We start from the raw sequence: 26793 nt of genomic DNA, 5'->3' as shown, positions 1-26793 counted from the left end.
CAAAATTGTTCAGAGTAGTTAAATCACAAGCAGATTGTGATAAATTGCAGGAAGACCTTGTGAGACTGGAAAACTGGGCATCCAAATGGCAGATGAAATTTAATGTGGATAAGGTGATGCATATAAGGAAAAATAACCCATGCTATAATTACACAATGTTAGGCTCCATATTAGGTAACCCAAGAAAGAGATCTAGGCGTCACAGTGGATAACACATTGAAATAGTCACTTCAGTGTGCTGCGGCAGTCAAAAAAGCAAACAGAATGTTGGGAATTATTAGAAAGGGCATGGTGAATACAACGGAAAATATCATAATGCCTCTGTGTCGCTCCATGGTGAGACCGCACCTTGAATACTGTGTACAATTCTGGTCGCCGCATCTCAAAAACAGATATAATTGTGATGGAGAAGGTACAGAGAAGGGCTACCAAAATGGTAAGGGGAATAGGACAGCTCCTATGAGGAAAGACTAAAGAGGTTAGGACTCTTCAGCTTGGAGAAGAGACAGCTGAGGGGGGATATGATAGAAATGTTTAAAATCATGAGAGGTCTAGAACGGATAGATGTGAATCTATTTGCCTTTATTATAACCAAACACTGTTCGATGTAAAACACTTCCCAAGCGTATGTTCTGGTTACACTGTGAACCGATGTGATATCTTTGATGGATGTCGGTATATAAAACGCTATAAATAAATAAAAAACTTACTCTTTCGGATAATAAAAAGACTAGGGGGCACTCCATGAAGTTAGCATGTGGCACATTTAGAACTAATCGGAGAAAGTTCTTTTTTACTCAACGCACAATTAAACTCTGGAATTTGTTGCCAGAGGATGTGGTTAGTGCAGTTAGTATAGCTGTGTTTAAAAAAGGATTGGTTAAGTTCTTGGAGGAGAAGTCCATTACCTGCTATTAATTGAGTTGACTTAAAAAAAAAATAGCTACTGCAATTACTAGCAATGGAAACATGGAATAGACTTGGTTTTTGGGTACTTGCCAGGTTCTTATAAGAACATAAGAAAATGCCATACTGGGTCAGACCAAGGGTCCATCAAGCCCAGCATCCTGTTTCCAACAGTGGCCAATCCAGGCCATAAGAACCTGGCAAGTACCCAGAAACTAAGTCTATTCCATGTTACCATTGCTAATGGCAGTGGCTATTCTCTAGGTGAACTTAATAGCAGGTAATGGACTTCTCCTCTAAGAACTTATCCAATCTTTTTTTAAACACAGCTATACTAGAGGGCGCTGTTGGCCGCGTGACTGGATGGCTGCGTAAGCGAGGGGCTCCCGTCCCGCTCCTCCTAGAAAACTAAACAGCGCTTTGAAAAGATGTGCACACCGCGATCATAATACCTCCATCGGAAGCCAAAAGGTTGCGAATCAAATAAATATTAGCAGAGCAAAAATACCTGCAGGTACTCGCAGGCCGGGAACATCACTATTGCAGGTACAGCGGGGCCGAGGTCCTCCCGTTCGCCATTTTGGACTTACTCTCGGGTCGAGAAATTTTTGCCGTGGCGCTATAGGCTTACCGGGCAGCTTAATCACAAAAGAACTGAATCAGCTGAGAGTACCGACAACGATCGGAGCAGTGGAGAGACGTCCCCAGTCCGACGGCACAGCCAGCAGCGAACATAGCCGGGGAGCAAAGTAGCGCCACGTGGCAGCGGGGGGCACTCGCGTCTCAGCCTGCTTTCTGCTGAACGTGCAGGAGCTGGGAGAGGCTAAGACGGCGCGGATGACTGTAAATGTAGGTGCAAATCTCAACCTACAGAAAATTGGTGTACAAGGGCCGGGCTTGACCGGGCGTCGGGAGAGACGGAGGAGGGGCGTTTGAGACGAGAGACCCGAACCGCCATTTTAATATCAGTGTTGGAGTACATACAGGGTCTGTGGCGTCTGAAGGCTGCGATTCTGGCCTGCAGAGAGAAGATGTGGTGCGCTAACAGCTGCGTCTTATAAGAGCCGCGAGAGGAAACAGGAGGAGGGAATTGCGTCGGAGTCTGCTGCTAAGCTTTTATTTAAATGAAGCTAAAGCGCTCCTTAAACAGTGCTTGAGCAGATACCCGAGGACCTAGTGGCGTCAGTGGTGGAGAGGAGGGAATCCACAATAGGAGGTACGGGGTCCCTGCTTAAGCTTTACACCGGGGACGCACTTTTGCAACGTGGTGGTCCAGACGTAACAGCATATTGCAGCCTCCTGCAACAGAGTGGGGCTGCCGACCATTGGGGGAGTTCAGACTGTGCTGAGTAGGAAAAGGTGGAGCACCTTACCCAGTGGAGAGGCTGGGCTGTGATCTTCCCCTCATTTATAGCGGATCTGACCAGGCACTTCCCAAACAGGAGTTTTTTTTTTTTTGAGGGGATTAGCTTTCATAAAGCGGATGGCTGCCAGGAAAAAAAGTGATTTACAAAAGTTTTCATTTACCAAAGTGGCGGCTGAGATGCGGCAATCAGGGATGGACATAACAGAAGGACCTGAGGGGAGTGGAGGGGGAGGCTCCGATTCTGAGGCACCGATATTATCCCCACAAACATCTCGGGAGGGGGCGTCATCCCTTTCGGATTTACCAACGAAGGATACGATGAGAGATTGGTTTATTGAACTTCGGGCAGACATGAAGCAAAATAAAGAGGAACTGCTACACTCCTTTTCGGAATTGAGAGAGGATTTTCTGGCGTTGGGACATAGAGTCGATGATTTAGATGTCCAGGTGGAAAGCCATGAGGCAAAGTTGCAGACCCTAACCCAAAAAACCACTGAAACCTATACGGAATTGCTGGTGCTGCAAGATAAGGAAAACCGATCAAGGAGAATGAACATCCGACTGCGAGGGATACCAGAATCGGCAGACTTTCGAGACAGCATGGAGACTGCTAAATCGTTTTGTACCTTCCTTCTTGATCAGGGGGAGGAGGGAGCGGCACCCACGGAAAGAGATTCAGTACCAGACTCCCTTACCATAGAAAGAGCGCACAGGGCACTGGGAGCCCGTAGAGATAACAAGCCGAGAGATATTATCATCAACTTCAATAGTTACCTGCAAAAGGAAAACATTCTGGCGGTGGCCCGCAAGAAGAAGCAATGGAATTGGAGAAATGCTACAGTTGTGGTCTATCAGGACTTGGCAGCTAGTACCTTAAAAAAGAGATATGAATTGAAAAGTGTTACTGCAGCTTTACGTGCGGCGGACATAAGATATAGATGGAATTTTCCTTTTTCCCTGTCTTTCCAAAAAGATGGGATGACATATCGTTTGAAAACCATGAAGGACGCCACCGAGATTTTTCAACAAGCGCATCTGGAACCCCCTCGGGCTGCTTTGGAAGGGACAGCCACGAAGCCTCGGGGGGCTGCGACTTCGAATTGGCAGCGAGTGGAACGTCCGAAGAGGAAACCAACTTCCAGAGTTTCCTCAATGATGGAAAAGACAATACCGCAAGACTAAATGGTCTGATCCAGAATAGCTGGAGGCTATAGGATTACTTTAACTGGGAGTGTCATTGCATAGTTATTCCAAGTTTTGTAATTGAGGTACGGCAGACTGCTAGTAATTTACGGAAATGGAGGAAAAAAAAAAAAAAAGAAAGAGGAGGTTATGCACATATTTGGAAACGTTATATGCAAGCGTTGTGGAGGAGAGGGGGAGCGGGAGGGAGGGTGGCTATCCAGTCTGGGGCACGCCCTCCAATGCAGATCTGGGTGGGGGCAGTCCCGGTCTGCGTTCTAATGAAAGGCATAGACCCATTTGGGGTCTGGGGGATGGATGAGGGAGTCTGGGTGGGAGTGGGGGAGGGGGGGAGTCTCTGGGGAGGGGGGGGGGGGGAGGAGAAAGAGGGGGTCCAGTCTGACCTGGTTGATGGCTTCTTAAGCCGTTTCTTTCAATGTATTCCGTGCCCCTTTAAGGGAACGCTCCAGTCTGCCATTGCAAAAAAAAGGGGAAATGTACGTACGAGGGCCTTAGCTGGGACGGCCTTCGTCTGGATGGCACATTTAGCTAATCTATGCTGTTTCTTCACTCAGCTCCATGCCTAGTACATTAACCCGTATCGTCTCATGGAATGTATGCGGCATCCATACCCCGATTAAGAGAAATAAGATCTTACAGGCGTTCAAGCGTAAAGGGACCGACATTGGATTTTTACAAGAGACACACCTTACGGATATAGAACACACTAAATTAGCTGGAGGTTGGGTAGGGGGGGTCTATTATGCTTCGGCTACTACTCGTTCGGCGGGGGTAGCGATTTTGGTTAGTAAAAATTTACCATATCAAATTCAGAAGGAGATTAAGGATCCGGAGGGCCGGTTTCTTATATTGATTGGGGAGTTATACGCTAAACCTCTAATATTGTGTAACTTGTATGCCCCGAATACTTTTAGCCAAACATTTTTTCAAGAGGTGTACCAACACCTCCTTCCCTACATCTCAGATAATATTATTATGGGGGGAGACTTTAATACGATTCAAGATGCTCTGTTAGACGCCTCAAAAAATAGGCGCAGAGAATATGGAATGGGTAAGGGACCTGCGCATTTGCAGAAAAACCTGCACTTAGTGGATCCGTGGCGTACTTTGAACCCAGGGGACAAAACTTTTACTCATCTGTCCAGGGCACATGCCACCTATTCCCGTATAGATTTTTTTCTAACTAGTGCTCATATGTTTCCTACAATACAAGAGGCGGGTATTGATGATATTTTCATTTCAGATCATAGCCCTGTCTGGCTAGATGTGCAGGCTGGGCGTCCTGAACAAGGAGCTCGGTTGTGGCGGTATCCCTACTACCTGGCTGAAGATAAGCACTTTAATGAATATCTAACAAAACGGTGGGTGGACTATGCATCCTCAAACGAGGCACATATTGAGCAGCCAGTATTATATTGGTACACTGCTAAAGCAGTCCTCCGAGGAGATATTATCGCATATGTGGCACATCGGCGGAAGAGTCTGAATAAGCAAGTATTACTGTTGACTGAGCAATTACACAGGGCCCGGATTTGTCTGGTCCGTTCGCATACGAAACAAAATAGAGATAATTACCTATCTATACAAAATACGTTAAATTCAGTACTACATTTGAGGGCAAAAAAAAGTATGTTATATTATCAGCATAGGTTGTATCAACACAGCAATAAGGCGGGTAAATTAATGACACATTTGATTAGATCTTCGAGAGCGCCTCGGTTTATTACGGGACTAAAGAATGAGAATGGGCATGTGGAAACAAACACACATACCATACTGCGCCTCTTTCGAAATTTCTATCAGCGATTATACGAGACGGAGGGCTGGTCGGAGGAGGCGTGCAGACAGTTTTGTGGGTCTCTGCCGATTCCCATTCTCACAGAGGAGCAAAAAATGACTTTAAATATGCCAATTTCGGAGGAGGAAGTCCGGAGGGCTATTTATAATTCTAAACGCTTAAAAACCCCAGGACCGGATGGTCTCTCGGCAGAATTCTATAAGGGCCTGCTTGATAGAGTGACGGGACCTTTAACCGCGCTTTTTTCCGCTTTAATTCGACAGGGAAGTTTTCCACCCCAGATGAATGTAGCACACATTACCCTTATTCCGAAAACAGGCAGGGACACCCTACAGCCTGATGCCTACCGTCCTATATCCTTGCTGAACTTTGACCAAAAGTTGTTAGCAAAGATTTTGGCGGATCGCCTAGCGGTGGTGTTGCCCTCTCTCGTGGGACCCCATCAAGTGGGATTTGTTAGAAAGCGATATGCCCTTTCAAATCTGCGGAGGATTTTAGCGGCAATGGAAATCTGTCGTTTTACGAATACTCCCTATTTGGCTATTAGTTTCGACGCCGAAAAGGCCTTTGATAGGGTGGAGTGGAGTTATTTGTTTTATATTCTGAGACACATGGGTTTCGAAGGCCTGTTTTATGAGGCAGTGCACTTATTATACGAGGATCCACAGGCAACCATTTTGGTTAATGGAGATAGGTCTGAAATGTTTCCTATCAGGAGAGGCACTCGTCAAGGATGTCCGTTGTCTCCGCTTCTTTTTTTGTTGCAACTAGAACCGCTGTTACTTACTATACAGGGAGCGCCTGGTGTTCGGGGAGTGCGATTTGACAGAGAAATCTTTAAATGTGCGGCCTTTGCAGATGACCTTTTGGTATTTTTGACTGATCCGGTTCGGTCTTTGAGCCCTCTGCTCGATGTGATGGGTTCCTTTGGAATCTTTTCGGGATTTCGGTTGAATGAACATAAGTCCTCTGCCTTGGCTTTTCCAGAAGCGCTGAAGGAGAGATGGAGGGGCTCTTTTCCATTGCAATGGGCGATAGATTCCTTTCGCTATTTGGGGGTGAGAGTGCCGGTAGACCCTTCTCTGGTTTACAACGCTAATGTGCCAAGTATGCTCCGCTATACACAAGACACACTTGCTACGTGGCAAAACTTTCCTTTAACTCTGTGTGGTAGGGTAAACCTATTTAAAATGGTTATTCTACCCAAGTGGTTATACTTATTTCAAACCCTTCCTCTCCATTTGAAAAGGGGGGATGCGTCGTTATTAGATAGCTGTGTGCGGAAATTTTTATGGAGGGGAGGCAAGGCGAGAATTCCCTTGGTCTGGTTGCAGCGGAGGTGGGGGATGGGAGGCCTGGGGGTACCGAACCTGGCGTTGTACGCCGTGGCATGTAATCTGCGGATTATACGGGATTGGTTGCTTGGTACTTCTTCACACACTAGCTTTATGGCGGAGAGTGCCCTTCAATACCCGGTTCATGTTAGTTACGCGCTCCAGGTAGAGCCAGCAAAACTCCCCCCCGTGCTGACTCAGTCTAAGGTGGTATTGCCGATACGGCAGGCCTGGGTTACTTTGACTAAAACTCTTCAAATGCCTAGAGTCAGTGCATATTTGCTCCCGGTTCATGGGAATACTGATTTCTTACCGGGGATCACCTCTCCACAGTTTCAGGCATGGAAAAAGGTGGGAATTAAATATCTGGGGCATGTATTTACAGAAGAGGGGAATCTGATGTCATTTTCTGAATTGCAGAAGAGTTATGGGAGGGGAGTAATTACGGTATTCCCTTATTTACAACTTCAACACTATGTTAAGACTATCCCGATGGCATTTAGGCTAATTTCGACCTTTCAGAAACTGGAGAACTTGTTGGCCCTCTCTAGAAATAAAGCACCATCCCTATCATATTATTATCAACAACTACACCGCCTGAAAAAGATAGAGATGTATTCCATACTGGCAGACAGATGGACGGCGGATGGGGAGTTTGTGGTCACCGCCTCCATATTGCGAACCTGTTATGGTCGGATTGCCAGGATCTCGTATAATACATACTATAGAGAACTGCAGTATAAATTTTTGGGAAGGGCCTATATCTCGCCCCAGATGGCAAAAAGACAACGTATTGCACTATCGGGTTCATGTTTGCGGTGCCGGAAGGAGGGGGCTACTTTGGCTCATGGTTTTTGGGCTTGCCCTGTGGTGCAGGCTTTTTGGACCCAGATTGCACATTATTTAGCTACAATCTTACATGTTTCTATTCCGATAGCGCCCTTGTGGATTTTATTTGGGTGCATACCCCCGTTGAGAATACGAGATCCTGGCATCAGGTTATTTTTGCAGAAAGCTAGTGTGGTTGGGAAGCGGGTGATTCTCATGAACTGGAGAAGCGCTGATCCCCCTTCTTTTTGGGCATGGAGGAACCTTTTGTATACGATGATGCAGATGGAGCAGATGGCCATTCGACAATCCCCAGTACAAAGTAAGCGATTTCTTAGTGTTTGGGATCCATATATTCAGTCTCTTCCTCACGTTGCTAGAAGCCGGATTCTTAATGAATGTATGTAGTCCATTGGGGTAGGCTACTGGAGGTTTTTTTTAGTTTTATGGGGTTGGGATTGAAAGGGTTTTTTTTCTGGTTTAAGATTGAAATATATGGATGTGTATTTAAAGGGAAGGACTGGGGGCAGGGGAAAGGTACGGAAGTTATTCAGTTCAGCCCAGGGAGGTGGTAATATTTAGGTGGTTGAGATAAATAACAGCTCCTTCTCAGGGGCAAGTAATTAATTTTTGGTTCTCAATCCTATATAGGGGGAAAGAGGGGATGGGAAGGGGGGGGTGGGGGGAAACAGTTGGGAATCCAAAAGGTTAAACTTCAATGTTTTACTTGGTGGGCTTCAACACGATCTATTCATTGAGGACTGTGTATAAATGTAGGTGGTTGCAGCCCATTATATGATTGAGTGGAGGGCCTAATTATAGAGCTCTCTTACAATGGTGGATGTCATATGTTGTGTTTCAAGATTGCAGAATTGATTGTGATGCTTCTACTGTTGTCCACTGTTTACATGTTTTGTATTTGTTGGTTTCTCAATAAAAATTAAATAAACCTTAAAAAAAAAAAATAATAATATAAACACAGCTATACTAACTGCACTAACCACGTCCTCTGGCAACAAATTCCAGAGTTTAATTGTGCGTTGAATAAAAAAGAACTTTCTCCGATTAGTTTTAAATGTGCCCCATGCTAACTTCATGGAGTGCCCCCTAGTCTTTCTACTATCCGAAAGAGTAAATAACCGATTCACATCTACCTGTTCTTTTAAACACCTCTATCATATCCCCCCCTCAGTCGTCTCTTCTCCAGTGGCCTGGATTGGCCACTGTTGGAGACAGGATGCTAGGTCAGAACAGAACATTGGTCTGACCCAGTATGGCATGTTTTTATGTTCTTCTTAAGATCAGCTGAAGCAGGATAGGAATCTGGTACCTATCTGTACTGACCACTTTCCATGGATGGAGCCCTCAGGTGCTGGTAGCCAACAGGAAAGACAGAAGCAATATACACACTTGGGATAGGGACTAAAGAGCACCCACAAAAGCAGGACCGAGCTGTAGAACCAAGGCAGAGTGCAGAAAGGCACTCACTAAAACAGACCTAACACAGGGAAAGCAAGACGAGACTAGAACCAAACAAACAAGACTTGGGCAGAAGAAACTATTCTAGAAAGCCTCAGATTAGGGCCACAAAGGTTAAGACTAAAATACAAGTAGGGCCACAACTACAACTAGAACTTGGACCAAGCTAAGGAATGGCACTATGAGACTAGCTTATAACTATGAGGCAGCACCAAACATGGCCACCAGCAAGACCTCCAAGCAGCTGGAAGACTAAGCAGCTGGTGATGGAAGTGGTGAAGACTAAAACTGTGAAAGATTTCAAAAGCGGCGTGGGATAAACACTGTGGGGTAGATTTTAAATACTTGCGCGATCGCGTACCTTTGTTCGCGCCTGGTGCGCGAACAAAAGTACGCTGGATTTTATAAGATAGGCGCGTAGCCGCGCCTATCTTATAAAATCCAGGGTCAGCGCGCGCAAGGGGGTGCACATTTGTGCAACGCTGCCTGTTCCCTCCGCCCTCCCCCCACCTATCTAAACCCCCCCCCCCCCACCTTTGTCGGCAAAGTTACGCCTGCTGAAAGCAGGCGTAACTTTGCGCGCATCACCGGCAGCCCCGCTCCGTCCTCCGGTCCTGGGGGCTGGTCCGGAGGCCTCGACCACGCCCCCGGGCCTGCCCCCGAAACACCGCGGTGTTTCGGGAACGCCCCCTCCCGCCCCTTTTCAAAAGCCCCGGGACTTACGCGCGTCCCGGGGCTATAGGCGCGCCAGGGCCCTGCACGCGTAAATCCGGAAGTATTTACACGCGCGGGCCTTTTAAAATCCGCCCCTGTGGATCCATAAAGGCTAGAGGATGGGAATGAAGAGTAGAGCCATGGGGGTGGCTTGCTGGGCAGACTAGATGGGCCAATAGAAACATAGAAATGACGGCAGAAAAAGACCTATCACTGTCGGCCCTTACTGGTTGGAAGCAAGAACTGCTCATAGACCCTCACACCAGTACCATATAGGCATTTAGACATCAGGCAAAGTACTTTCAAATTTTGCATACCAATTCACTGGCAGCCAGTGAAGCTCTTTTAAAACAGATGTAATATGATCTTGTACAATGCTGCCAGTGAGCAGGCATACTGCCACATCATGGACCGAGCAATATAAACACATTGTGGGGTAAGACTACATAAAGAACATTGTAATAGTCAAAATGTACAACAAACAATACCTATTCAAAGCTCTCAAAATTGATCTTTTTAAAATTACACAGCTGAAAGAAAAAAAAAAAAAGGAGCTAGATACTTTTGCACTTGTAATTCCAAATCAAGACTCATCTACAAGTGTTCACAAATGGCAGGCTTCTTGCTTAGGCCAAAGAGGTACAGCCATCAAGTTAGACTACAAATCATTAGGTAGATCTGCATCAAGCCAACCAACATGAACATCCAATTTTGAGAGGTCAAGTCATAATTTATTTTTAACTGACCACTCCCAGATTGTTGACAAAACAGTTTACATTGGCTACTGACCTTTCAGCAACAGACCCCAAAGTATGAGTACAGACAAAAAAAAATTATATTGCCTACATGAATATCAGCCCATAATAATATTGCACCTACAGAGAAACTTGCTTTTAGAAAGCATGGTGAAGGCAAACAGCAGCAACAAAATTAAAGCATGGAATGAGCATAGAGCAGTTAGCCAGCAGCTGCCTTCTAACCACATTGCACCATTACAGCAGTCTCACCATAGGACATGCCAGGCCTACATGGTTCAAAGTGCGAAAAGACTCGAGTGCCAGGCAATTAGAAGGCGGCGTATACAGCATCCCTGTTTGCAAAGAAGTGAAGGTAAAGAACATAAGAACATAAGAAAATGCCATACTGGGTCAGACCAAGGGTCCATCAAGCCCAGCATCCTGTTTCCAACAGAGGCCAATCCAGGCCATAAGAACCTGGCAAGTACCCAAAAACTAAGTCTATTCCATGTAACCATTGCTAATGGCAGTGGCTATTCTCTAAGTGAACTTAATAGTAGGTAATGGACTTCTCCTCCAAGAACTTATCCAATCCTTTTTTAAACACAGCTATACTAACTGCACGAACCACATTCTCTGGCAACAAATTCCAGAGTTTAATTGTGCGTTGAGTAAAAAAGAACTTTCTCCAATTAGTTTTAAATGTGCCCCATGCTAACTTCATGGAGTGTCCCCTAGTCTTTCTACTATCCGAAAGAGTAAATAACCGATTCACATCTACCCGTTCTAGACCTCTCATGATTTTAAACACCTCTATCATATCCCCCCTCAGTCGTCTCTTCTCCAAGCTGAAAAGTCCTAACCTCTTTAGTCTTTCCTCATAGGGGAGTTGTTCCATTCCCCTTATCATTTTGGTAGCCCTTCTCTGTACCTTCTCCATCGCAATTATATCTTTTTTGAGATGCGGCGACCAGAATTGTACACAGTATTCAAGGTGCGGTCTCACCATGGAGCGATACAGAGGCATTATGACATTTTCCGTTTTATTCATCATTCCTTTTCTAATAATTCCCAACATTCTGTTTGCTTTTTTGACTGCCGCAGCACAGTAAAGCCGGGGCTCTATGCGATATTTCAAGAGGAAGGAAACTGGACACATTAGATGGACTTTAAAGGTCCTTATTTGCCATTGTATTCTATTCTCTCTCGCTTACATTTTGCTGTTCTCACTGGCAGCTTTCATTCCAGTCTGCTACCAGGAGCACACGAAAGGCACAGAGCTCTAGGCACTCCATCTTTTGCAACTTCCTGGAAAACTAACAGGCCGATACAGTACAGTGCGCTCCAACAGAGCGCACTGTTAACCTGTCATTGGACGCGCGTTTTCCCTTACCCCTTATTCAGTAAGGGGCAGAAAACGCGCATCCAACCCGCCAAACCTAATAGGGCCCTCAACATGCAAATGCATGTTGAGGGCCCTATTAGGTATGCCCGCGCGATTCAGTAAGTAAAATGTGCAGCCAAGCCGCACATTTTACTTTCAGAAATTAGCGCCTACCCAAAAGGTAGGCGCTAATTTCTTCGGGCACCGGGAAAGTGCTTTTCTGTGCACCCTCCGACTTAATACCATGGCGATATTAAGTCGGAGGTCCCGAAGGGTAAAAAAAGTAAAAAAAAAAAAAAAAAAGAAATTTGAAGTCCGCCAGCGGCTGTCGGGTCGAAAACCGGATGCTTGATTTTGCCGGCGTCCGGTTTCCGAGCCCGTAGCTGTCAGTGGGCTCGAGAACTGATGCCGGCAAAATTGAGCGTCGGCTGTCAAACCCACTGACAGCTACCGCTCCTTCTGCCCGTTTCTACCGCCGGGCCTAATTTAAATACTGCATCACGTGCACAGGCGAGTGGCCTGTTCGCCCGCTCTCCCACGGACTTTACTGACTCGGCCCGTAAGTTTGTAAAACAATAGGACTCACTTTGTGCCTGAGAGCATATGATGCATTGGTTTAAAAGGCATAACAGTGGAATGGGTCAGGAGACAAGAAAAAAAAAAATAGATGATACCATGCAAATATCAAAAATAAATGAGAGAAGCACAAGAAGCCTTTTTTAACTCTAGGTCAACACAGTTCAAGCATGACATTGTTATACAGACAAATTAAATATTTTCTTAATTTACTCAAATTGAGTATTTTAAAGTAAATAAGTGCAGACTGTGCCTGATGCAATACTGATTCCAAAACAACTGTACTGCCTATAAAAAAAGATTAGCCCTTACATGTTTCAGAAGGAAATCTTTTTGCCAATATAAGCATCAAAGCTGTACATTTGAGACATTAAGTTTGTGTGGATGGGCCATATGGTCTGTATCTGCCGTTGTGTTCTATTCACAGCACACATTAGCCATTCCTATCATGGTATGTTCAAAATTCATTTGGAGATATTAACTCATGAAAGCCCAAAGAAGTCTTTGAATCATTCAAATCAGAGAGAAATCACTCTCGTTGCTAGAATACTGCAAAAGCAAAACAAGATTCTGGCTGCCCTGAAACCAGCAATAGCCAGGACAAGGGCTTGGAGTTCTACCCAAGAGTCCCTAGGTGGTTTGGAGAAGAAGAAGAAGCCACAAGGACTTGCAGTCCCACACATAAGAAAAAGGACTAGTCCCTCAGGAATCACAAAAAGGATTGCTGGGATCATCTTCCAAGAAATTTGTGGGCTAAAGAGCAGAACTGGAAATACCTAGGGGAGATCTGCAAGTCCTGAATTCAGAAGTAAATGGCTTGTGATTTTAAATATTCCAACAAGTGCAAGCCAGGATTACCCCTTCACTTTCTATGTAACCTCTGCCTTCAATAAAGCTCTGGTTGAAACCCAGACAAAGTCGCTGAATATCAGGAGGCACCGACAATCTGACAAGTACAAAACCTTACATAATTATAACAAGTCAAATAAGCATTTACTCTTGTTTTACACTAATTTCTAAATATACATATTAAAAAAAAGTGATCACAAGGATGAAATACAAAGAAAGTAGCTATATGAGAATTTTTAAACAGCATGTAAAGAGACTACCCAGAATGTTATAAAACCTTCAAAACAAACAGTATAACTGGATATTAATCACATGAGGCAACATTCTACTTTAACAGTTCAGATTATAGTCATTTTAAAACATAACAACCATAATGAGTTAAACCAGCACTTCTCAACCAGTGTCCAGGTGTCCCACTGCCCCGTTGTACTGTCCTTCTCCCTTTTTCCAGACCCCGCGGGCCAATTGGAAGCCTCATTTCTTCCTACTCCCACTGCCCAATGGGAAGCCTCCTTCATTCAGCCTGCACCCGCACAGGCCAATCGGAAGCCTCCTCCCTTCTACCTGCCAGTGGGAGTAGGAAGAATCAGTGTTGCCAACCTCGCTTATTTCCCGCGAGATTGGGTTCCTTATCCTAGTCATTCGCGGGTTTTTTTTTCGATTCGCGGGTTGCTTTTAATTGGGCGATTTTTCCTGCCAATCGCGGGGGGGGGGGGGGGGTTGGGCTTGGAGGGCGGGACTTGTGCTCTGATGTTGAAGTGATTGGCTGATGCTGCCGATGAGGCTTGTCCATTGCAGGCGCACCCTAAATTATTGTAGCAGTAAGCCAATCAGAGCTATGTGTAAAGGACAATTTTTTTTCTTTAATTGCTGTATTAAAGAGTTTACATAAAAAACAAAACAAAAAAAAAAAAAAACCCTTCACAGGAGTACGTGGTCAGACCCAGCATGGCATTGCAGTAACAACAGTATCGTACGTGGGCAGACCCAGCATGGCATTGCAGCAACAAACAGTATCGCACGTGGGCAGACCTGGCAGCCCAGCACGGTATTGCAGCAAGCAACAGAGAAGGAATCTTCTGTGCAGCTGCAGACTGAATGCTGAAGGGAGTGTATCACTCAGCTGGCTTCAGCCAGGTATCAGGAGGGGAGGAATGAGCATGTTGGGAGGGGGGAATGAGCATGTGGGGGCCAGAGATGAGCTCGGTGGGGAGGGGGGGAATGATTGGGGGCCAGAGATGAGCTCAGAGGGGAGGGGGGAATGAGCATGTGGGGGCCAGAGATGAGCTCAGAGGGGAGGGGGGAATGAGCATGTGGGGGCCAGAGATGAGCTCGGTGGGGAGGGGGGAATGAGCATGTGGGGGCCAGAGATGAGCTTGGTGGGGAGGGGAGGAATGAGCATGTGGGGGCCAGAGATGAGCTCGGAGGTGGGTGGGGAGGGAGGGAATGAGCATGTGGGGGCCAGAGATGAGCTCGGAGGTGGGTGGGGAGGGGAGGAATGAGCATGTGGGGGCCAGAGATGAGCTCGGAGGTGGGTGGGGGAGGGGAGGAATGAGCATGTGGGGGTCAGAGATGAGCTCGGAGGTGGGTGGGGCGGGGAGGAATGAGCATGTGGGGGCCAGAGATGAGCTCGGAGGTGGGTGGGGAGGGGGGAATGAGCATGTGGGGGCCAGAGATGAGCTTGGTGGGGAGGAGAGGAATGAGCATGTGGGGGCCAGAGATGAGCTTGGTGGGGAGGGGAGGAATGAGCATGTGGGGGCCAGAGATGAGGTGGGTGGGGAGGGGGGAATGAGCATGTGGGGGCCAGAGATGAGCTCGGAGGTGGGTGGGGAGGGGGGAATGAGCATGTGGGGGCCAGACATGAGCTTGGTGGGGAGGAGAGGAATGAGCATGTGGGGGCCAGAGATGAGCTTGGTGGGGAGGGGAGGAATGAGCATGTGGGGGCCAGAGATGAGGTGGTGGGGAGGGGGGAATGAGCATGTGGGGGCCAGAGATGAGCTCGGAGGTGGGTGGGGAGGGGGAAATGAGCATGTGGGGGCCAGAGATGAGCTCGGAGGTGGGTGGGGAGGGGAGGAATGAGCATGTGGGGGTCAGAGATGAGCTCGGAGGTGGGTGGGGAGGGGAGGAATGAGCATGTGGGGGCCAGGGATGAGCTCGGAGGGGGGAATGAGCGTGAGGGGCTGATGTTTGATTTCATCTTTTTTTTTTTTTCTCATTTCTTTTCCCTGCAGCAGATCACCTTTGTAAAAAAATCCTTATTTTGACAAAAAGCTTGTCCACACTTGCTGACTACAGGTAAAAAATAATGTGACATGGAAACTTGTAATGCTATTTTTTTTTATTTGTTCTACACCACTTTTGCTTTCATCTAATTTTGCTTTTTTTTCTTTCATTTCTTCTCCTTGCAGAAGATCAACTTTATACGAAAGCCTGGCCATACCTACTGTTTCTGTCATTGGCTGCTACGCTACTAAATGGTTTTGATCTACTATGGCTAAAATAAGGAACTGGGCTAAGTACGGTAAAAGGTACTGGAAAGAGGAATGTGAACTAAAATCATGGATTCAGCCTGGTGTCAGCAATAAGAGGAGGGGGGAATGAGCGTGAGGATTGAAGTTTCCATCTCACATTTTTTGGGCTTGGTTTTTTGGAAAAAAGTGCTTGTTCTTTCATAAAACCTGGCAACCCTGAAAGAATGGAGGAAGCCTTTGATTGGTCGGTGAGGCAGGCATCTCATAGCCCGGGGGTGGGGTAGGAGGAGTGGCAGTGTCGAACCCTGACGAAGCAAGGCCGCCACAGGAGCCATCCCGTGGCGGTAAAGATGAAAACCCAACACCGATCAAGCAAAGCCACCACGGGAGCCCATCCCGATGGCAGTGAAGAGGAAAACCCAATGCCGACCAAGCAAGGCCGCTACGGGAGCCCATCCCCGTGGCGTCAAAGAGAAAACCCGACCCTGACCAAGCAAGGCTGATAAGAGAGCCCACCCCCGTGCCGGCGAAGAGGAAATCCGACCCCGACTGAGGCCACCACGGGAGCCCATCCCCGTGGCGGCGAAAAAAGAAGGCCCGCCGGAGTAAAGCCACGGCGGAACTGGAGCCCATCCCTGCAGTGAAGGAAGAAGTTTTTGGTGAGAGTTTGTGTGTATCTGTGTGTGTGAATGAGTGGCTGTGTGAGTGCTTGTTTGTGTGTGTGGTGGTGGGGTGGAGGGGAATTAGGGCTGGAGGGTACTGGAAAGGGTGGTGGATGCCTGGAATGCCCTTCCGGAGGAAGTGGTGAAGTCTAAAACTGTGAACGACTTCAAAAGGGCATGGGATAAACACTGTGGATCCATCAAGTCTAGAGGGCGTGAATAAAGAGGAGGCATTCAAACACTGCACGGAGCGGCAGTAGCCACAGAGGCATTCAAACACTGCACGGAGCGGCAGTAGCCACAGAGGCATTCACGGAGCGGGATGCCAGTGGCCAGTAGTTGGTGTTCCACCTTCATGGAGCGGAAGAATGGAGGGCTGCTATCTCCAAAAAAAAAACCCAAAAAAATAAAAACAGGGGTGGGTAAGAGTATGGGGTAAGGGTGTGGCCTGCTTGTTACAGCGGTTGCTACCCCTAATTGAGCTGGACGTTCACTTGGATGCAGATACGGCGCTGCTCTCTAAATTGGTGGTGGGCTGGAGGGTACTGGAAGCCAATAGTAACAGGTGGGAGAGAAAAAAAGGGGAAAAATGGATAAAGTGCGTAGCTTGCTGGGCAGACTGGATGGGCCGTTTGGTCTTCTTCTGCCGTCATTTCTATGTTTCTATGTGTGTGTGAATGAGTGCCTGGGTGAGAGCTGGTGTGTCTGTGGGGGTGAATGGGTGCCTGGGTGAGAGCTGGTGTGTGTGGGGGGGTGAATGGGTGCCTGGGTGAGAGCTGGTGTGTGTGTCTGGGTGAGAGCTGGTGTGATTGAGAGCTTGTATATAAGAGAGCATGAGTGTGATTGAGAGAGAGAAACTGGTCAGAGAGGTGATGTGTTTCTGTGTGGCAGCGAAAAAGAAGGCCCGCCGGAGTAAAGCCACGGCGGAACTGGAGCCCATCCCTGCAGTGAAGGAAGAAGTTTTTGGTTAGAGTTTGTGTGTATCTGTGTGTGTGAATGAGTGCCCGGGTGAGAGCTGGTGTGAATGAGTGGGTGAGAGGTGGTGTCTGTGGGTGTGAATGGGTGAGAGCTTCTGTGTGTGGGTGTGAATCAGGGTCTGGGTGAGAGCTGGTGTGATTGAGAGAGAGAGAGAATGGTCAGGAAGATGACTGATGTGAAAGAGACCAAGACTGGTCATGGGGTCTAATTGGGGGGGGGGGGGGGAGTGACTGGTTGTGGGTGCTAAGGAAGAGGACTGTGAGGACAGAGCTTCAGCAGCCTTTGCTGCTTCTGGTGAGGGCTATTGGCCTGGGAGGGAAAGGAGTAGGAGAGTTGCTGGAGAGAATAAGTAAAGGTGGCTTTTTAAATGTATTTTTCTTGATTGATTGCCATTTTAATTATTGGGTATTATGCGATGTCTTCTGTTTTGAAATATTTTATTGATATTTGGACGTTTGAATAATTTTTACGAGTTTTTAATTGTTGGATATTATTCTGTTCAGTATTCTGTTTTAGTATAGCTTTACAATTATTTCTGTGTGGGGCTCTAAAGCAGCTTGGCTTATTCTGTTTTCCCAATAGGAAATGTATTAGTGTTTAGGGCCTGGTTGAATAGTTGTATTTCTTAGATAGGGTTGTTACTGTTAAGTGTGTTCCATAATACAGGTGTAACTTTGTGCGGGTTAGTTTGTGTTCATTATTGCAAATCCTGAGAGTCTGTTAGGTGCTATATTTCTCTTTCCATTTCTCCAGGTTCGCACTGCATGCAGAGTGGCTTTTTTGGTTTTCCATTCCAGTTGCTGTCTCCATATTTATAATTAGTGGTCTTTCTGTACTTGGTGAAGGTCAGTTCTGGGTGTGTGACCGAGGTGAGGTATTTTACTAACATGTAGGCATTTGATTCAATCTTATTTGTTGTGTTTTCTCAATAGGATATGCATTAGTGGTAAATTACTGTCTTTTCATAAGGAAGGCTATTGTGCCTGGTAGTAAAGGGAGTTTGTTTTGCTTTTGCTGGGATGTCATCAGAACCAGAATCTCTTTTTTGTATGGCGAGTTGTACAGGGTAATGCCGTAGATCTGCTCTGCACTCATTGCTGGGAGTTGAGGGGATTCCTGTGGATGCAGAGTGCATCTTTACATTTAGCCCCGTGATGGTCACATGTTCAGTGTGTCACGCATGTGAGAACCATCTGTCAGGTGTGTCCCGGCCGAAAAAAGGTTGAAAACCACTGGGTTAGACAATAGACCATTGAGTACAACAGATAGTGGCCACTCCAGGCAACCTTGAAGTACTGGCAAATCCCAACATGAAAGTATGTTTCATGTTGCTCTCCCCAAAAATGAGTAAGTGGAGAAACCAGTTGATCTGGCTAATAATTACCGTATTTATGGACCTGTCCTCCAGACACTTGTCCAAACCTTTCTCTTATACTACTAGCCCTAACCATATTTTCTGTCAAAAAATTCTATAGCTTAATTGTGAACTGACTGGGAAACATTTGGTATAAGTTTGCTATCCAATAGTTAGTTCCAGGGAGCATCCCCTAGTCCTAGTATTTGATAGCATAAACAATCATTCCTTTCTAAGAAGTCTCTTCTTCAAGCTGAAGAGCCCTAACCTGTTTAGTCTTTCTTCATAGAAGGAGCCAGTCCATGCTCTTAATAATTTTTGTTTCCTTCTCACTACTTTTTTTTCTACTTCTGCTATATCTTTTTTGAGGTGCATGACAACAACCGCCACACAATATTCAAGATGCAGCCACACCATGAATCGACACAGAGGCAGCTCTATATAGTTTTATATTCCTTTCTGTATAATTTCGAACATTCTATTTAACTTTTGGCTGTTGCTGCACACTAAGCTAAAGATTTTAATGTGGTGAGTCCTCAATATGGAATTTTATTTTATTTTTATTATTTTTTTATATATACCACCATTTGATCTGAGATATCACATTCAGGTACTGTAGGTATTTCCCTATCCACTCTGGAATTTTTCAAGGGCTTACAATCTGCTTTGTACCTGAGGCTAAAGGAGCGACAGTGGGACTCAAACCCTGGTCTCCTGGTTCATAGCCCACTGCTCTAACCACTAGGCTATTCCTCCTCCCTCCACTAGCCTATTCCTCATCCTCCAGCATTTTGTATCTATAGCTAGGATTATTTTTCCCTATTCACATCACTTTGCACTTGTCAATATTAAATTGTATCTGCCATTTAGATGCCCAATTCCCTAATCTCACAATATCATCCTGCATTTCTTCACAATCGATGAGAAATTACTACTTATCTGATCATTTCCTTTTCTTTAGGACAGTCAGATGAATCCAGAAGAAGTGGGTTATGCACCTCTACCAGCAAATTGAGACGGAGGAAACAGATGTCAGGTAACATATACCCCTGCAGTGACATCAGCCTGCCAGTATTTTCTTCAAAAGCAAATTGTGGACAGGCTAGCAAAAAACTTGATTAAAACCAGATAACCATGTCAGTACTCAGCCAAGAAATATATTAACACTGATCAAGGGACTGGACTAACACTTACCAGTAATCCCTGTAACACATAGTCACACAAGAGAACCATAGTACAATCATTCGGCAGCCAAAGGAGGGAAACTGGATTCATCTGACTGTCCTAAAGAAAAGGAAGTTATGAGAAATTACTACTTACCTGATTTCTTAGCATCCATTCAGATGAATCCAGAACAAGTGGGATGTATCCAAGCTATTACCAAAATGGGTGGGAGGCTGTCCATGGTCCTGTCAGAACCGCTCATGCAAAGGCTGCATCCTCCCGGACCTGCACATCCAGACTATAAAACCTGGAAAAGGTGTAAGGAGGACCATGTCGCAGCTCGGCAAAAGTCTATGGGAGACAGCTATCTAACCTCCGCCCATGACAATGCCTGAGCCCTAGTGGAATGAGCCCTAACCTGAGTAGGGAACGGCTTGCCAGCATCAACATATGCTGCCTTGACTACCTCCTTAAACCAGCAGGCTATTGTAGCCCACAAGGCCAGCTCTCCTTGTTTAGTACCACCTTGAAGGGCAAACAGGCGATCCATTTTCCGTAAAGGCCCAGTAACCTCCAGACACCGGATGATATGTCTCTTGACATCCAAGGGTCGCAACTGATGATACTCCCCTAAGTCTCTCTATCTCTCTGTTCAGAGACAGCAGGGAGATGGACTGATTCAAGTGAAATTCAGTGACCACCTTCAGTAAAAAAAAAAAAAGAAGAAAGGTACACAGCAGTATCGCCCCTGGAGTCACCTGAAAGCAGTGTTCCCAGCAAGACAAGGTCTGCAGCTCAGAAACTCCATACAGAACAAATTGCCACAAAAAACACTGTTTTCAAAATCAGTAACCGCAAGGACTAGTTACCCATCTGTCTAAACATAGGACCTGCTAAGAAATCCAAGACCAAATTAAGACTCCATAAGGGAACAGGAAACCATAAGGGAAAGCGAAGATGTTTCATTCTTTTCAGGAAACAGGCCAAAATCAGGTAGAGCCGACAAGGAACCACCATTCACCTGGCCCCTGAAACCAGCGAGAGCCGCTACTTCTACCTTTAAGGAATTAAGGGCCAAACCTTTTTCTCTGTACGTAGCCAGATCAGTCCAGACCATGGGTTGAGCCTCCTTTCCAGCAGGTGGAGACAGACCAAAACTGAAAGGGTATCCTGTATGAGGACAGAGCCTACCCTGCAACCCTTCAGTATTTGTCTGTCTCCAGCAGGTGGAACAGCTCACCCTGTGGTTCCCTATTAGATTGCCTTTTCCCCTCTGGGTTTCTTCTTTGATTCTTTTCTCTGGGGCAAGCTCAAGCAAGTATTATTTTCATCTGATTTCTTTGTAAAAAAAAAAATAAAAAATTACTGTAAATTTGTGTCATTTTTATTCACTGTGTCAGGGAGACAGTTCTGTCTCCCTCGCTCTTGGGATTCCTAGGGGGGCTTGGCCCCTTGATTTCCTCAGCCTAGGTTCCCTTCCCAGTGACCACCTTGTGGGTGATACTGGTGATGCCAGTCACTATCCCTTAGTCTGCTGCCTTGCCTCGAGACGTCCATTCCTCGGGTGCATTTTCAGGGATGTGAATTCCCTTGTGACTGTCTTTGGGGGGGGGAAGCAAAAAGAAAGAAGCAGTCAAATTTTGTACTTTGGTTGTACAAGTTTACAAAAAAAAATAAAAGGCAGCAAGATTTTTATTTGTAGGAGGGAGCAGGGTTCGATCTCCTGCTCCTCTCCTCTGGGACTCCCCTATCCACTGTTTTTCTGTTTATTCCCGGCTGTGTGTTTTCCTTCATGCCGCGCTCTAACCTGTGCCCGGCCTCCCGGCTCTCCCGAGATGGGGTGTACTCCCGACGCCTCCCGGGTAGGGAGGGCTCCTCCGTGGCGGTACAGATCACTCGCCCAGGGTCGGGTTCCTCGACACATGGCCAACATCTAGATCCCAGCGAGTGGGAGTTTTCCAATGCGGCCATGGGACTCCTTGTTCGCAGGTGGGGTCCCCCTCACCTGGATCTCTTGGCGACGTTGGACAATGCCAAGGCTCCCCGGTTCTTCAGCCGGTGGAGGGAGCATTGCTCGTAGGGAGTAGACGCGCTGGCTCTCCCTTGGCCCCCCGACGTCGTCCTCTACATGTTTCCGCCGTGGCCATTAGTAGGGAAGATTCTCCGGAGAATAGAGCTCCATCGCGGTCCAGTCATTCTTGTGGCCCCCGAGTGGCCCCGCAGGCCGTGGTTCTCTGATCTGGTAAATCTGGCGGCAGACGGTCCTCTTCGCCTCAGCCACCTGCCCCATCTTCTTCGGCAGGGTCCCGTATTTTTCGACCTGGCGGATCTGTTCTGTCTAGCGGCATGGCTTTTGAACGGCGACGTTTGAGGCAAAAGGGTTACAAGGAAGAGGTTATTTCCACCCTGCTCAGGGCTCGCAAGCAGTCTACATCTCTGGCCTATGTCCAGGTCTGGAAGGTCTTTGAAAATGCCTGCGAGGAGTAGGGCGTTTCGGCCCGTTCTCCTTCGGTCGGTGTAGTCCTCACCTTCCTGCATCGGGGACTCTCCAAGGGTCTTTCGGTCAGCTCTTTGCGGGTGCAAAGTTTCGGCTCTCTGCTCCCTCCTGGGCACCATCGAGGGTCGGGCGGTGGCCTCTCATCCGGATGTTGTCAGTTTCCTCAGGGGTGCTAAACACCTGAAACCACCTGCCGGCCCACTTGCCCCTCGTGGAGTCTAAATTTGGTGCTTCGGGCTCTTTGTTTGGCCCCTTTCGAACCTCTCCATCGGGCTACTCTCAAGGACTTGACGCTCAAGGCTGTCTTCTTGGTTGCCATTTGCTCCGCCAGGAGGGTGTCAGAGCTTCAAGCCCTTTCTTGCAGAGATCCTTTTCTGCGGTTTTCAGACTCGGGTGTGTCTCTCAAGACAGTGCCTTCCTTCTTGCCAAAGGTCATTTCCTCCTTTCATGTAAATCAGTCGGTGGAACGCCCCGCATTTTCTGCGGAGGATATCGAGAGGCCCGGAGGCGGTGACCTTCACCGTCTGGATGTTAAACGCGTCTTGTTGCGTTACCTTGAGGTTACCAATGACTTCCAGGTATCGGATCATATCTTTATCCTGTGGAGTGGCCCAAATAGGGACAAACAAGCTTCTAAGACTATGATCGTTCGATGGTTGAAGGAGGTGATTTCTTCGGCCTATATCTGCAAGGGTCGGGCGGTCCCGGACAGTTTGAAAGCTCTTTCCTTGCATTCTCAAGCTACTTCTTGGGCAGAGAGTCAATCTGTCTCTCTGCAGGAAATCTGCATGGCAGCTACATGGAAGTCCCTGCATACCTTTGCTCGTCATTACCGCCTTGATGTTCAGGCACCAGTCTTTGGTTCCTTTGGCCGGCAGGTGCTTCGAGCGGGACTATCCAGGTCCCACCCTTTGTAGGGAAGCTTTGGTACATCTCATGGTCTGGACTGATCTGGGTACATACAGGGAGAGGAAAATTAGTTCTTACCTGTTAATTTTCGTTCCTGTAGTACCACAGATCAATCCAGACGCCCTCCCGTCTTGTCTGTCCGCTCAAATTTCTCCTTCTTATAGGACCCATTAGTGTTTCTGCATGACTCTCATGGATTTTCAGTACATGCACCGGAAGCAACTTTATGATAATCAGGGGTAGTCATGCAAGAGCGTTTTATTAGCACATAGTAACACAGTTTATTCACTTGTTCTATTGTTCTGATTGTTTACACTAAATTACTAATTATTCTGTTACTTGCTTGATCTTATGCCTTTTTCTGCTTTGACAATGGTTATACTGAAGGGCTGCAGGTTAGGCTCTGTCCTCATATAGGATACCCTTTCAGTTTTGGTCTGTCTCCACCTGCTGGAAAGGAGGCTCAACCCATGGTCTGGACTGATCCATGGTACTACATGAATGAAAATTAACAAGTAAGAACTAATTTTCCTATTCAAGCCATCCTGCAAAAATTCCAAAATGAGCAGGATCTTGGACAAATGAGGAAGAATACTTCGATCCTCACACCAGGCCTCAATCACTCTCCAAACTTGCAAATAGGCCAAGGAGATGGAGAACTTTTTAGCTCTAAGCAAAGAGGAAATCACTGCCACTAAGTATCCACATTTCAGCAATTGATTCCTCTCAAGGACCATACTGTAAGACAAATCAGAGTCTGAACTTCGTGAAGAACCATACCCTGACTTAGCAGGCTCCTGTGTGCCGGAAGTCGAAAGGGTGAGTTCCCCAGTAGATGCCGCAAATCCGCATACCACGACCTCCTGGAGCAACCAAGAGTACCAACCCTCTGTGGCATGGCATTCGATCCTTCGGATCAATCTGTCCAACATGGGTCATGGAGGAAAGGCATACAGCAACTTGTCTTTCTGCCACTCCTGCACTATGGCATCGATCCTAGACGACTTCATATCTGTCCTGCAACTGAAGAATCACGGAAATTGATGATTCTTCCGCTATTGCTGTGTTGAAGTAAGTAGGAGAGTTAAAGCAGCAGTGAATATGGTGTCTGAGGGTAAGTTGGCTGTGAAAAAACGATAGTGGGTTTTGTAATAAATAGGGACAGTATTGGATGGTGGTGAAGGTTGTGGAGGTCAGTAGTCCTGTGATGATGAGGGAATTATTTGGTTCCCTCAGAGAATGTGTTTAAATCACAAAGAGTGATGTTAATATAATGTTGATTTATTTACATTTAGTTCAAGATAAGGAACATGAGATAAAATAAGAGTGACCATTATCGGGAGAAGTTAGGACAGCAGTACACAGAAGTAGATACAGGTAATAACTTGTAGAGGCATATAAATCACAGTCAACAAGGATTTTGAATATATTCAATAAAAAATAGTAGTAAAAATCTTTTTAGAATTTGATATAAATTATTAGATAAAGAATTTTTTTGACATGAAGTATTGTGTTTTTAATACAGATGATTTAAACGCAGAAATTGGCTAAGTGCAATGAACAGTTGGAGATTTAAGGAAGATCATTGGCGCCTCTATTAAAACGGCAAGAATTCATATGATTGTTGTGATAAATAGATTATTTGTGGTTTAATCACTTTAAATTCCCCTGAAGAAGCCGGAAGGTGAAACACGGGCCCCGTTGGGATTAATTAGAATTGGGATTAATTAGAACTACAAAAATAAATGTTGGTACCTTTGTAATTTTTGCTGGAATCAATGAAGATTGTGAACAGAAGGAATGTTTACATGAATGTTTACATAAATGTTAATAATTAGAAAGATTTGAGATTAACATCATATAATTTCTGTTACGGCGGTGGCTGCTGTGCTACCGCCTCACCACCAGGGGTCCCTCTAGGGCTGGCTTTCCTGACAGGCCCAGTCCATCTCCTATGTCCACTCTATGCTCTGGGTGTGCCCTCTTAACCCTGCCTGACAGTTGCCTCGGTGCTTCGGCATCGAGCTCACCTGGGCTCCCTGCTCTAGCCTGCCTTGCGTGGCCTTCGGGCCTATCCTTGCCTTGCCTTGCGTGGCCTTCGGGCCTATCCTTGCCTTGCCTTGCGTGGCCTTCGGGCCTATCCTTGCCTTGCCTTGCCTTGCCTTGCGCGGCCTTCGGGCCTATCCTTGCCTTGCCTTGTGCGGCCTTCGGGCCTATCCTTGCCTTGCATGGCCTTTGGGCCTTCTTCCTTGATTTCCATACCTGGCCTACGGGCCTTCCGTGTGTGTGTGTGTGGCCTACGGGCCTTCTGACCTGCCTTGCCCCGCTATTGGTGTGTGGCCTACGGGCCTTCCGTGTATGTGTGTGTGGCCTACGGGCCTTCTGACCTGCCTTGCCCCGTCTATGGTGTGTGGCCTACGGGCCTTCCGTGTGTGTGTGTGTGGCCTATGGGCCTTCTGACCTGCCTTGCCCCGCTATTGGTGTGTGGCCTACGGGCCTTCCGTGTGTGTGTGTGTGTGGCCTACGGGCCTTCTGACCTGCCTTGTCCTGCTTACTGTGCCCTGACCCCAGCCTGTACTTGTCACTGCCACTCGCCGCCTGCCCTGACCCAGCCTGGACCCAGACACTGCTGACTGCCGCCTGCCCTGACCCTGCCTGTACTAGACACTGCCACTTGCCGCCTGCCCTGACCCAGCCTGTACTAGACACTGCCACTTGCCGCCTGCCCTGACCCAGCCTGAACCCAGACTCTGATTCTTGCTGCCTGCCCTGACCCAGCCTGGTACCTGACTCTGTTCGAGCTTCCTGTCTCTCTCCACCTGGAGCCACCCTGCTGGGTGGTGTGCACGACTCCTGTCCGGAGCCCAAGCGTAACAGTATGCCGAAGCCATCACATTTTCCAGGGGAAGAGATAGGTCTGTGTCCTGCCGGTGAGTCAACTTTTCACTAATTCAAGATGCCTCCTTCTTTAAAGTTTTATACCTGCCATTCCTGTCAGACTTTGAATTATCCAAGCTATCAGAACTGTCTTGCCTGTGAACTTGTTGGTCAGGAACACTGGTCATGCAATAACTGCAACAAGAAAAATGTCTCTGTCTATCAGGAGTGTTTGAACTGTCTGGCTCCTAAACCAGGGTGGTGGAAATGCTCCTGTCTCCCGTGTTTGTTACCTCCAGGCAAACCCTGCCCCTGTTGTTCTGCTCTAGGACCAGCTGTGCAATTAGAAAAAGCTATCAGCTCTCCTAACCAGTATTCTGTTTCTGGCTCAACTAAAACAGACATTTTTGCTGGCAGTTTGTGGGTAGAAAAACCCAGGACTTACCTGGCCAAGAAGGCTTCTGTGAGACCAGTGCTAGAGCCTCGGGAACAGGTTTCTCTACAACGGAGAGAGCTGATTAACTCCAGCAGGGCTCAGCTTCCCACAGCTGCCAAGTGGACACTAACGAGCACCTTCCCTAGACGTCCTAGAACTGCCTGTGCCTTCTCTAAACTGCTCCTCCAGAAACAAAATCAGGAGCATCAGACTTTGGCTCGAGGTATCAAGCCCACGGCAGTACAATCTGTGTCTTCCATGCACACTACCT

The 26793-nt window shown here is 47.0% G+C and overlaps 1 protein-coding gene and 1 long non-coding RNA gene across 2 annotated transcripts in view; one reads left to right on the top strand and one right to left on the bottom strand.

Annotated features, from left to right (window-relative positions):
• Window positions 1–13646, bottom strand: part of SPIDR (scaffold protein involved in DNA repair) — a 736772-nt gene extending 723126 nt beyond the window's left edge. Inside the window, exon 1 of the mRNA XM_029591243.1 lies at window positions 13544–13646. Within this exon, the coding sequence (XP_029447103.1) occupies window positions 13544–13546 (3 nt within the window). The 5' untranslated portion in view covers window positions 13547–13646. The remainder of the gene's footprint in view (window positions 1–13543) is intronic.
• A 445-nt stretch (window positions 13647–14091) lies between these two features.
• LOC115085339 lies at window positions 14092–25190 on the top strand. The gene is made up of 5 exons (XR_003854809.1): window positions 14092–14311; window positions 15406–15469; window positions 15583–15702; window positions 19601–19675; window positions 24735–25190. It is a non-coding gene; the product is annotated as an uncharacterized LOC115085339 (long non-coding RNA).
• The last annotated feature ends 1603 nt before the right edge of the window (window positions 25191–26793 follow it).

The sequence above is a fragment of the Rhinatrema bivittatum genome, chromosome 2 (genome assembly GCF_901001135.1).
Source record: "Rhinatrema bivittatum chromosome 2, aRhiBiv1.1, whole genome shotgun sequence".
Lineage (NCBI taxonomy): Eukaryota > Metazoa > Chordata > Amphibia > Gymnophiona > Rhinatrematidae > Rhinatrema > Rhinatrema bivittatum.
This window is presented reverse-complemented; position numbering and strand designations above follow the sequence as displayed.